The sequence below is a fragment of the Mytilus galloprovincialis genome, chromosome 11, assembly GCF_965363235.1.
Source record: "Mytilus galloprovincialis chromosome 11, xbMytGall1.hap1.1, whole genome shotgun sequence".
NCBI lineage: Eukaryota > Metazoa > Mollusca > Bivalvia > Mytilida > Mytilidae > Mytilus > Mytilus galloprovincialis.
Window position 1 is genome coordinate 12,031,598 of NC_134848.1, and position 13,294 is coordinate 12,044,891.

General features: G+C 31.5%; 1 protein-coding gene across 1 annotated transcript in view; it reads right to left on the minus strand.

The window, feature by feature from the left end:
- Window positions 1-1,907: 1,907 nt before the first annotated feature.
- Window positions 1,908-13,294, minus strand: part of LOC143051653 (transcription factor 4-like) — a 90,710-nt gene continuing 79,323 nt past the window's right edge. Inside the window, 4 exon segments of the mRNA XM_076224550.1 lie at window positions 1,908-8,574; window positions 10,283-10,405; window positions 11,148-11,563; window positions 13,108-13,194. Of these exon segments, the coding sequence (XP_076080665.1) occupies window positions 8,264-8,574; window positions 10,283-10,405; window positions 11,148-11,563; window positions 13,108-13,194 (937 nt within the window). The 3' untranslated portion in view covers window positions 1,908-8,263.

Here is a 13,294-nt window from a genome sequence, read left to right on the forward strand (position 1 = left end):
AAGGTTAAGTTTGTTTATTAGATACTTTAAGCAATAGGTGAACTATATTTAATGCAAAGATTGGTTGTAAGGTGTACATGTCTTGTCTGGCAAGGTTCATTTGACCTTGACCGCATTTTCATGGTTCATTTGTCAATGTTAAGATTTTCTTAGTTAAGTCAATTATTAGAAACTATAAGCAATAAGTCAACTATATATTTGGTGTAATGAATGATTGTAAGATGTAAATGTATTTCTTGTTTGGTTTATCTGACCTTGACCTCATTTTCTTGGATCATGTAAAGTTTATGTGATACTTGTAGTAAAGCTTTATATTTAGGATTATCAGCACAAAATCCATGGTTAGTAAAGAAGGCAAGACAATTTCCACATACACTCTTGTGCACATCAGCCCAGACCCTTGACTTCAATTTATGGTTCTTTCTTTTGTTTGTTTCTTGGATGCACTAAGCAAAATGTCAACTATATTTAGTGTATTGAATGATTGTAAGGTGTACACGTCTGTCTACCAGGGTTTATATCACCTTTACCTTATTATCAATCAATTCATGGGAGACTTGTAAAATCATTGTTAGAAATTAGGGAGACATTTCATTATATACTCTTGTTGCAATACTGTTCAGACACTGGTCGATCATTGATTGCTATATTGACCTCTATATTTCTTAAGGTCATTATTGTTGTTGGGTTGCAGTCTCATTGGCATATATTCTTACCTCAAGCTCTATTCAAACCAACAGAGATCTTTCATTTATGTGATTGGAAATTCACACCTTTGATTTCTTCTTCTAGGGGAGGAAGTGGAATCGAAATTTGATGACTTAATTCGATAGAAAAACTTTTGAGATGTATTGGTGAACACAGAAAGTTCTCTCTTGATATTTACATTTAAAAGCTTTAAATATTTTCACAGTTGAAATATATTCATCTTGTTGTTGCCTTTTCATTCAAGGCAGCTCTGACTTCAACAGAGTCGGCTGGTGATACTGATGTTGGTAGATTTTGTTGTTGGTTGAAATCATACATATACACACAAACTGTTGATGATACTAATGTTGCTAGATTTTGTTTTTGTTAATTGAATGCATACATATACATACAAACTGTTGATGATACTTATGTTGGTAGATTTTGTTTTTGTTGGTTGAATGCATACATATACACACAAACTGTTGATGATACTAAGGTTGGTAGATTTTGTTGTTGTTGGTTGAATGCATACATAAACACACAAACTGTTGATGATACTAAGGTTGGTAGATTTTGTTGTTGTTCGTTGAATGCATACATAAACACACAAACTGTTGATGATACTAAGGTTGGTAGATTTTGTTGTTGTTGGTTGAATGCATACATAAACACACACTGTTGATGATACTAAGGTTGGTAGATTTTGTTGTTGTTGGTTGAATGCATACATAAACACACAAACTGTTGATGATACTAAGGTTGGTAGATTTTGTTGTTGTTCGTTGAATGCATACATAAACACACAAACTGTTGATGATACTAAGGTTGGTAGATTTTGTTGTTGTTGGTTGAATGCATACATAAACACACACTGTTGATGATACTAAGGTTGGTAGATTTTGTTGTTGTTCGTTGAATGCATACATAAACACACAAACTGTTGATGATACTGATGTTGGTAGATTTTGTTGTTGTTGGTTGAATGCATACATAAACACACAAACTGTTGATGATACTAAGGTTGGTAGATTTTGTTGTTGTTGGTTGAATGCATACATAAACACACAAACTGTTGATGATACTGATGTTGGTAGATTTTGTTGTTGTTGGTTGAATGCATACATAAACACACAAACTGTTGATAATACTAATGTTGGTAGATTTTGTTGTTGTTGGTTGAATGGCATATATAACAAACAGAAAAAAAGACACACACAAACTATAATAAAATTTTATTAAGTGTCATTTTCAGCAATGACTATACCATAAAGTAGTCAAACAAAGATAGAAGACAGAAGTGGGCAGGGCAAGGGGCGTGGCAGTGTTCTTGACTGGCAGTCGATATGTATAAATATTCAGATCATATTTGTGTTTAATAGCTTGTGACTATTGTCTCTTTATTGCTTGAAAATCATTGGGTCTTCACAACCAGATATCACATTAGTGTAATCCTGAACTTCATCATTTTAATCTTGAACTTTATCCTTTAAAAAAATATTTTTTTCTGGTCACATTCAAGTTCATAGTAGAAGATGCCCTGCCCACTTCTTGTCTTCACTTCAACATTATAAACATACACATGTAATTTCAAAAAACTATTTTTTAATAGCATTTGGTTTTAATTTTGGCTAAATTCTCTATGTAACAGTTACTGAAAAAAAATATGTTGGAAGTGTATTATATGATATTAAATACAGTCAAATGTACAAATGTTCAATTATTTACTTGTTTAATCTACAAAATAGGCACGATCTCTTTAAATTTGGATGAAGGATGATTGAGTTAACTCCCCTCTCATACATGATTTATGTCCCTTTGATGAACTAATATTTGCATGCCAACAATATGTTTTGAGATTCAAATATTGCAACATTATATGAAAATCATAGATTGAACATTTTACTGAAGCCAACAAATAAAAAAAAAATTGTAACACATAATTTTATACTTTCAAGATTTCTGGACATATTCAAAAACATTAGAAAAACAGATTTCATTGTGAAACAAGTCAATTTCATTTGGTGCAAATTTTCATCTTAATATATCCAAATATTAAATACATGATGTAATTGTTACACAATTGTAAAAAAAAAAGAATCAATATCTTCAACACAAAACATTTAACAGATCTTTTTCAAATAAAAACAATGACAGTTCTAGAAATGAATATCATCCCATATCTGACCCTCCCCCTTTATTTATTTTTTTATGGAAAAGCCATTTTTGAAACAGATAAACAGCAAAATAATCTGTACTTACACATTCCAGCAAAATTAAAATAAAATTGTTTTTTCAACTTTCACCACAGAAGATTCAAATTCTCAAAATTTCCAGATTTTACTTATGAGGTTGTATATCATTTCTTAACTTGGTAATTGAGACACATTAAAAATATCCAAAATATAGATGTATACAATTTGTATGTAAATGTTAACAATTTTCTAATTGGTAAAAAAACCCATTTTGGTTGTGGCTTGAAAAAAAAAAAATCATACAGTGAAATGATTTTTTTCATGTCAAAATTTCATATACATCAAATTCTTAAAAAAAATCTTGGCTTTTAAAAGTTCTTAACAATAAATTGAAGCCAAAAAATTAACAGCCATCTTTTATTTTGATGCCAGAACAATAAATGACGATAGAATTTTCAGCTAAACACTTATATTTAAATGTACATCAGATTGAGTGAAAGAAAAAAAAAATATGAAAAATTCAGCACCATGTTATAAAAATCTTTTGGCTACCCTACATTTTAAAGGTACAAACTAAAAAAAAAAAAAAAAAATCAGTCAGGAATGAAAAAATAATGCAAATGGTCTATCTAAAATATCAGCTGAGAGATATGTTTGGTAAAAATCAAAATTGGTCAAAAAATGTTAAAAAGTTTGTTAATCAAATATACAAACTCGCATGCATGCACATTCATTCATTTTAAACAAAGTATTCATTTTTTTTGAACATAACGAAATAAATTAGTAGATTACTATATAATATAATTATAGTCTTACACAAAAACTTTTATGAAGTGGACAAGAAATTTATTGACCAAAATTATTAAACTTCTATATTCACCAAGGTCAAAGGCTGAAGTTACTTATGGTTTTGTTTATTTAGTTTATAAACTTCATTTCTACTTATTAAAACAAAATAAATGTTTAATTCTGATATTTTTTGTCTATCTCATATAAAAATTTTCTTTCTTTGATCAATCTGTGTGCCATATACACCTTATATCTAACACTGTATTAATCATTCAATACAAATATTCTTAGCTAATCTGAAAAAAATCTAGATTAATATAACAAAGTATCTTGTTTACCATGAGTAAACCTTTTGTTTCAAATTAAATAAGTCTTACAATTGACACCAAAATATAAGGGCTATTCCAGAAAAAAATGTAGGGGGCCGTTGGAAGGCACATTGTATTAATAATACATGGGTGATGGGTATCAGAGCAACTTTTCACACTATAATTCTCAATTACAATTGTCTGGGTGGCGGGTGCTGACAAAAACTGCCTTCCAACCCCCCAACCCCAACCCCCATACATTTTTTTTCTGGAAAAGCCCTAAGATAAAATTTCAACTTGTAAAATTATGTGTAAGAAAATTTGAATACAGATTTTTCATTATTATATCCACGTAACCTTTAACCAATATTTCAGACATAATTTCAGCTTTGTTCACACATATACACAACGACCACACATGTACACACTTGTGACTTGTACATACCTGTATTATCACATATCACTCAGACTGATGGGTATATTACAATGTGTTGATGCACTATGTACAAATTATCTGAGCAGACGGCAAACTGCACCATGTTTTGTTTACATTTCTGTAGTTATGACAACATCAAAAGTTGTCTTGGTTATTTGTTAACAAAATTATTCCTTTTTAAAATATTTAAGGACATATTTAGCATCTATAAAGGAAAAATAACCCTTTTCAAACCAATATGTATTTAAAAAAAAAAAATTGCATATAACAAGTCATGAACTCTTAATCTTTGATGAATAAAAAAAACCCAAACAGTATTCAAAATGTTTTGGAACTGTGGTTGAATTAAGGTGGTACCTAACACTTTCACTAAAATTAATTTGGCTCGTTAAATTTTCATAAAATTTTGTCAAAGCATTTACTTTGACACTTTAACAAAAATATAAAAATTAAAAAAAAATTGAACCAACCGTTTTGTCAGAAAAATTACACTGGTTATATAGCAGTTTGACAAACACTTATTTTGATCATTGAGAAGCTTGATATTCCCTTAACAACACAATGTAATTAAAACGTTTAGCTGATTTTACAGAGTTATCTCCCTGTAGTGTTAGGTATCACCTTGAATGATCAAATTTTCATATTGTCTCAACTGCAGAAATCTGATTTAAATTAGATGGACATGATTCAAATATATTAAAACTTAATGATTGGAACTAAAAATATTTCACAAAAACTTCAGTTTGTATATTATTTCATATCAATTTTTATTGCAAGTTTAACCCTGTGAAAATAAATATATATATGAAATAGAAATCAATGTATTTTTTTAAAATGATTTCTATCAAAAACAAGAGTGCACACACTGAAATGTCTCGCCTTCTTTACTAATCATTGATATTATGTTGATACTCCTAAATATAAAGCTTTATTACGACTGTCACATAAACTTAACATGAACCATGAAAATGAGGTCAAGGTCAGTTGAACCATATATGCCAGGCAGACATGTACAGCTAACAATGCTTCCATACAACAAATATAGTTGACCTATTACTTATAGTTTAAGAAAATAGACCAAAACACAAAAACTTAACACTGAGCAATGAACCGTGAAAACCAGGTCAAGGTCAAATAAAACCTGCACAACTGACATATAGATCATAAAATATTTCCATACACCAAATATAGTTGACCTCTGACATATAGTATTAGATAAAAAGACCAAAACTCAAAAACTTAACTTTGACCACTGAACCATGAAAATGAGGTCAAGGTCACATGACATCTGCCCGCTAGACATGTACACCTTACAATCATTCCATACAACAAATATAGTAAACCTATTGCATAAAGTATGAGAAAAACAGACCAAAACACAAAAACTTACCTATAATCACTGAACCATGAAAATGAGGTCAAGGTCAGATGACATCTGCCCGCTAGACATGTACACCTTACAATCATTCCATACAACAAATATAGTAAACCTTGTGCATAAAATATGAGAAAAACAAACCAAAACACAAAAACTTAACTATAACCACTGAACCATGAAAATGAGGTCAAGGTCAGATGACACCTGCCAGTTGGACATGTACACCTTACAGTCCTTCCATACATCGAATATACTAGACCTATTGCTTATAGTATCTGAGATATGGACTTGACCACCAAAACTTAACCTTGTTCACTGATCCATAAAATAAGGTCGAGGTCAAGTGAAAACTGTCTGACGGGCATGAGGACCTTGCAAGGTACGCACATACTAAATATAGTTATCCTATTACTTACAGTAAGAGAGAATTTAACATTACAAAAAATCTGAACTTTTTTTTCAAGTGGTCACTGAACCATGAAAATGAGGTCAAGGACAATGGACATATGACTGACGGAAACTTCGTAACATGAGGCATCTATATACAAAATATGAAGCATCCAGGTCTTCCACCTTCTAAAATATATAGCTTTTAAGAAGTGAGCTAACACCGCCGCCGCCGCCGCCGCCGCCGCCGTAGCCGCCGCCGCCGGATCACTATCCCTATGTCGAGCTTTCTGCAACAAAAGTTGCAGGCTCGACAAAAATTACACAGAAAAATCATTAAAAATTTTCATAGTTTATATAAATCAAACAGATTTTTTTTCTCTGAAAGTCAAGAAAATTCTGATAATCTGAAATAAGTAAAAATATCTGTGTCATGGAGATTTAATCTAGTTTTGACAGCAAATTTGCAGCTGTTTAATTCAGATCTATATTCAGAGATTTCTTATTTTGAGCTTATAATCTACGGAAAAAAAGGCATTTTTAATAATGGCTGCCTAAGAAAGTAAACATCTAAGTGTACATAAAAATAATTTTCTGAATTTACTTTTAATTTATCATTCTAAATTATCTGAAGCATTGTCAGACTTGAATACAGTTAATAACTGAATTTTAGATCAACAAAACAAAAATAATATCATAGCTTTAAAAAGAATTTACTAAACAATTTTTGGCTTTGAAAGCACCATATTTTATCCATATTCATTAGAACATAATAGAACTTTGAAATAATTTGACAACAGTCTTAAATTTAATAGATCTGTGTGAAGACTATACAAATTGTGGTTCATGACTTTCCACAATTTTGTGAAGACAATGCAACTTGTGGTTCATGACTTTACACAATTGTGTGAAGACAATGCAACTTGTGGTTCATGACTTTACACAATTGTGTGAAGACTATACAACTTGTGGTTCATGACTTTACACAGTTGTGTGAAGACAATGCAACTTGTGGTTAACAATTTTACGCAACTTAAAAATCAGCAAGTCCAGTTAAAATGGGTTTAAGACATTGGTAATTGGTCAAGGAAAACCAGATAAATCTTTAAGTCTTGTTTGTTCAAAAGTTATCTTTGTAGACTGGAACCAAATAACCAAGTTTTTGTATGCACAAATTCCACCACGCAGAAACATCTGATTGGATATGTTAGTACAGAAAATATGGAGAGATAAAACTTTTTATTATTTTTATTTCTAAACTTGTTAAAAATGTAGTTCAACTTGGTACCTTTAATATTCCTAAGCCTATCATTTCATCATCATTCAATCATAACTTAATACAAAATATTTTAGACTTTGTATGACACAAATAGTGTAGTAGTTCTACCGGAAAGTTAATTATCATACACACATATAGTCTGAAGTTAGTACTCCATAAAAATCTAAAAGATAATAATACAAAAACTTAATTTAAATAATGGACAAAAGCACTTTAAATATGAACAAATACAACCATAGTTATTAGTAACAAAAATATAAACACAATTTTATTGCATCAGTGTATTCCTTAACTCCATCATTTAAATCTTGAACTTTATAAAAAGAAATCACTCAAATCTTGAACATCATACTCTTTTTACAAAATATCTGAGAATCTGAATTTCAAATTCAAATAATTTTTTGGCAATGATTTTTCTTTTGGCATAGTTTAAAACAGCGGGATTATTCAACATGCTTCAAACCCCTATGTTAAATCATTTTCGAAAAATTATTAATCTTGATTAAAAATGTGAAGTTATTAACGGAAAATATCTAATTATTAGAGACGCAAATTCAAAATCGAGATTCTCAATTACTAACAATTCCTTATACAAACAAGAAACTCTTCCTCAATAACAAAAGATCAGTTACAACTTTCGAGCAGACGACAAAATATGACCCACAAATGTTTTTTTTTTGTTTTGATGAACTGGTACCACGAGAAAGCAGTCTTAAAAATGTTCTGCTAGCAGTTCCCTTGATCATGTTGATGTTTTTGTTGATGAACTGGTACCACGAGAAAGCAGTCTAAAAAAATGTTCTGCTAGCAGTTCCCTTGATCATGTTGTTGATGCTGTTGTGGATGCTGAGGTTCCGATGACATTCCCTGGGCCATTCCCTGGGCGAGACATGATATATCTGGGCCACATTGGTCCTGCATCATACCGTACATGTTATGATGCATGGCCGATATTGTCTGTGACCCGTCCATGACAGGTTTGGAAGGACTTTCACGACAGTCGTATTTTACATCACCATATTTGTCCGACATTGTTAAAGGATTGTTTTCTTGTCCGGACATATAAGAATAATTCCCATGCATTGTTCCCACACGATTTCCTATGGACGGACTAGCTGCAAAGCCAAAAAAAAACCAATATTTAATATTTTCTAGTAAAAATTAATTTATGAACAAGGAACAATGAATACATAATTTTTTGAAGAAAAATTCTGATATCTCATTGTGTGAAATTTTACCTGCAGTAACAGTAATTTTGTTTTGTTTTTGAGACTTTCTGATTTTTGTCTTTTTGCATTTCTGCTCTCTACTTTCACTTTTATGCTTTTATTGATTTATTTTTCTTTGGTTGAATGTTGTCAGCTCAAAATCAAATGCATAAAGTTTTACAATATGCAATATGAGTATTGTATTTTCTATATGATATTTTCCCCCTTTTCTATACAGTACAGATTCACATTTTGTGTGTGTTTTTTGCTTCCTTCACGACCTTGGGAAAATCACAAATTTCACTACATATAAACAAGATTCAATTAGAAGCAGAAATAAGATAAAAACACAAAAATTATCATAAAACGGGAATGACCCTAGATAATGTGAGCTTTGATCTTGACGAAAGTACACCTACATGTATATATGCCAGTATTTTTGTGGTTTTTCTTCTCTTCATTTAAAACATTCAGACATCTAATTGCCTTAACAAATTTCAGTTAATATCTCTGTCTTTTTTCTTTAGTTTTTGCTTGCGTCAATTTATGATTTGATGTTTGCAAATAGCATGTACTAATAAAAAAATTGAACACCAACAATGAAACTTAAGTTTGCTGAATACTCAACCCTTCCCCCCATTAACAAATTAGTGATAAAATTAACAAAATGATTCAGTTCTTAGAATTCTTGGCAACACTGTATATTTATACTCTGTTCAATACAGAAAAGGGGAAAGTAAAGCTAAAGTGTGAACCTACTAAACTTTCAATGAAGTGTAGGTACCTTTTTGCTGTCATGGAAGAAAAAAACTTTAAAACCCAGAAATCCCTAGAACTTTATTACCCAGAATCCCCTAGAAATGTATTACCCAGAATCCCCTAAAATTTTATTACCCAGAATTCCCTAGAACTGAATCAGTGAATATTAGTGCACTTAAACTGAAGATATGGCATGCTAGCAGCAGATAAGGAGAAACCATATAACCAAGAGATTTGTAGATAGATGAAAATATAGAAATTTTGGAAAGAGAATTTACAACAACAAATTGGCGAGGGCATTTGTAAGCTACAGTGTTTCAAAATGCAGAATAACTACCATCAAATTTAACTTTTTTTCATGTATCAAAGCTGATATTTTTTTGAAATATCAAGGCAATAATTTTTTCAAGTTCAAATGGTATCAATTTTTTCAAGTATCAAAGCTATTATTTTTTCAAGTATCGAGGCTATAATTTTTCAAGTATCAAGGCTTTATATATTTGTCATGTTCAAAGATCACTTTTAAATGGGTGATAAATTTTTACCAATTTTTAATTTCTTTCCTAGCTAAGGAAGTTGGAAATATTCACAGATATTATATCAGCCGGTCATTCCTAAGAAACAAGGACAATTTTCAAAATTTCATCTTTTACAGAAAAAGTTGATTTTTCATCAATCTGTTCATCATCAATCACTGAAACGTCTTACGCCAACTCTCGCAATGGTCACATGACTTTGTCAGTCACATGACCTGCTCACATGCTAACCATGTGATTTACCTGCTAGCAGTCCATATCATCGTAATCATCATAACTGTCGTCTGCCAAAAGAGGTAGCAACATGTTGCGTACCTTACCTGCCAAAGCTGCTTGCTGTGCAGCTATGTCATCTGATGTCATGCCCCGCCCCCCTGGTATCTCGTCCCCTTTCTCCTCCTCCCGTCTCTTCAGACAGGCTGCCTTGGGATTGAGATTTCGTTCTGTAAAGAAAAACAAGATATGGTTAAAGTTGAAATGTCAAAAAAATTCTAAATCTGAATTATTACTACTGGTTTACCATATAATGTTTTACACCTGAGTTAAAATCATATTTTTTAAGGTTGGAAATTGAGGTCAGGATGAATTAACTGATGTGGTATTTGAAGCCCCTTTTGGATATTTAGTAGCAATCAGTCTTTGTTGGAAGCTGGAGTGAACTAACACCTTTAGCAAAAAAATTACAATAGTTTTTAAACAAGATAAGAATTGAATGCACCTACCACATGTGGGGATTGCACTCAAGACCTCATTGTTCACAGGTTTGTGATAATGTTGATGTGTGGTGACCTACACTTGCTAATATCCACATCATTTAATTGATAATTATTGGCAAAATACCACATCATCTATAAATGCTGTTTTAGTGATGTTGTCAGAGGTTAGAGTTAGAGGACAGGTATGGATAACTAACCTCTGACTTGTTGTTCTAGTGTTGTTATGACATGAAAAGCCTGTTGTAAAACCATAAGTTTTGTGAGAGGTGTTAACTGCTTCCTGAGTGTAATGTTGTCCGAGGCTAGAGCTAGAGGACAGATATGGATAACTTACTTCTGACTTTTTGTTCTAGTGTTGTTATGACATGAACAGCCTGTTGTAAAACCATAAGTTTTGTGAGAGATTGACTGCTTCCTGAGTGTAAGGTGACCCTAGGCTGGGGCTAGAGGACAGATTTAGATAACTTACCTCTGACTTGTTGTTCTAATGTTGTAATGACATTAACAGCCTGTTGTAAAACCATTAGTTTTGTGAGAGGTTGACTGCTTCCTGAGTGTAAGGTGACCCTAGGCTGGGGCTAGAGGACAGATATGGATAACTAACCTCTGACTTGTTGTTCTAATGTTGTAATGACATTAACAGCCTGTTGTAAAACCATTAGTTTTGTGAGAGGTTGACTGCTTCCTGAGTGTAAGGTGACCCTAGGCTGGGGCTAGAGGACAGATATAGATAACTTACCTCTGACTTGTTGTTCTAATGTTGTAATGACATTAACAGCCTGTTGTAAAACCATTAGTTTTGTGAGAGGTTGACTGCTTCCTGAGTGTAATGTAACCATGCTTCCTAGTTCTTTAAAGGCTTCGTTTATATCTCGTACTCGCACTCTGAAAATAAATAAATTCAGACATTTCAATTTTGTATACAAGTCTTTCTATTACACTAACTGCAATTAAATGTTATGAATAAAAAAGTAAAAATATCCATCATCATTGGGCCATAAAAAATAGGTTTGTTTGCCCAAACGCTCCCTACCCAGAAAAAGGCTGCCTACTCAAATTCTTTTATTGTCCTGATTTGAAGAAGTTTTTTTTTTAATCAGATAGGCATGAAGACTAATGAACACCCGATACTTCGATTTCTCTTTTTGAAAAAAAAAATAAAAAATGCCTACCTACCTACCCACTGTCTCAACCTTTGGGTAGGGTTTGGGCAAACCAAAATATTTTTAATTGTGGCCTTGATGGGTAATTTTTAGATATAATCGACATGTGGTTTGTTTCTATTTTATTCTTAGTTCTTCATTGGTCAAAATTCATTTATTTTCATTGATTTTTCTGCCCTCAATGCAGTGGGAATTCTATATATACATAGAGTTAGTGGAATTTTTTTCCCCAGAATAGTCATTGAAGATAATCTTCTGATCTATCATAACTATTATTACTATTGCAAAATACCAAAGTTGTGTTTGTCCTTTGCAAAATTTTAGTTGTCAAATACTTACAACCCCACTTTTCTGCCATGGAAGAATCTATACATACATTGTAATATTTCAATTCAAACCTTAATTCATTGCAATTAATATATCACAATTCAAACCTGAATTCATTGCAATTAATAACACAAGAGAAGATAATCAGTTAATTGCAATATGCACCAAGGGGAGATAATTGGTTAATTGCAATGAATACAGCAATGGGAGATAACCAGTTAATTGCAATACACACAAAGGGGAGATAACCAGTTAATTGAAATGTACCCCTAGGGGAAATAATAACAATTAACCTTTCTGTAGCATTATTAGCCTGTCTCCTTATAAGTTTCCGTTGAAGTTTGGTTTCTAGTGTTTCGTCCTCCTCGCCCACATCGTTAGTGCTAAGAAAAAAGACAGACAATGACATATTTCTTAAATTCTAACAATAAATTTGCAGTGAAAACATATTGAACCATCCATTAGTCTAAATTGAAAAAAAATCTAAATAGTAATTTCCTTGAATGTTGATTTTGCTCAAAAACTCCACAAATAAAAATGTCAGATAAAACAGACTTTCTAATTTCAGTCTGTTACTTTTTTATAAATCTTATAATGAATAGAAATTAAAAACAAAATTCTACGCTGATTTTTAAATGCTATTTCTGAACATTAAAAAATTTCCAATCAAATAAAACTGCATGGATGGTTCATATTCACATTTAATAAATAAATACTATGGAAGTACTTTTGATTATCAAGACCAATTTTTGCAATTTGTAAAAAAACAATTTTTATAAAAAAAAAATATTAATCAGATCTTTAAAGTAGATAGAAAACCTGCATTCTGACATTTGATTTAAAAAATTCAAAAGTTTGATTTACAACAAAATCAGCCAAACTTGGTTTTTGCATAAATCCAAGTACTTCCACATTTTTTCAAAGTATAAAATCACAAACCTTTCTCTACAATTGTTGGCTTGCCTCCTCAATCTCTCTCTTTCTAGTTTAGTTTCAGGAGACTCATTTGGGTCGTCTCCAATGCTTCTGTTGAATAAATAACAACCTTGTGTCAAATCATAGCAATTTTTTCTCATATCACAACCTTATACAATCCTTATTAATTGTTTCAGATAAGGGTGAAGGT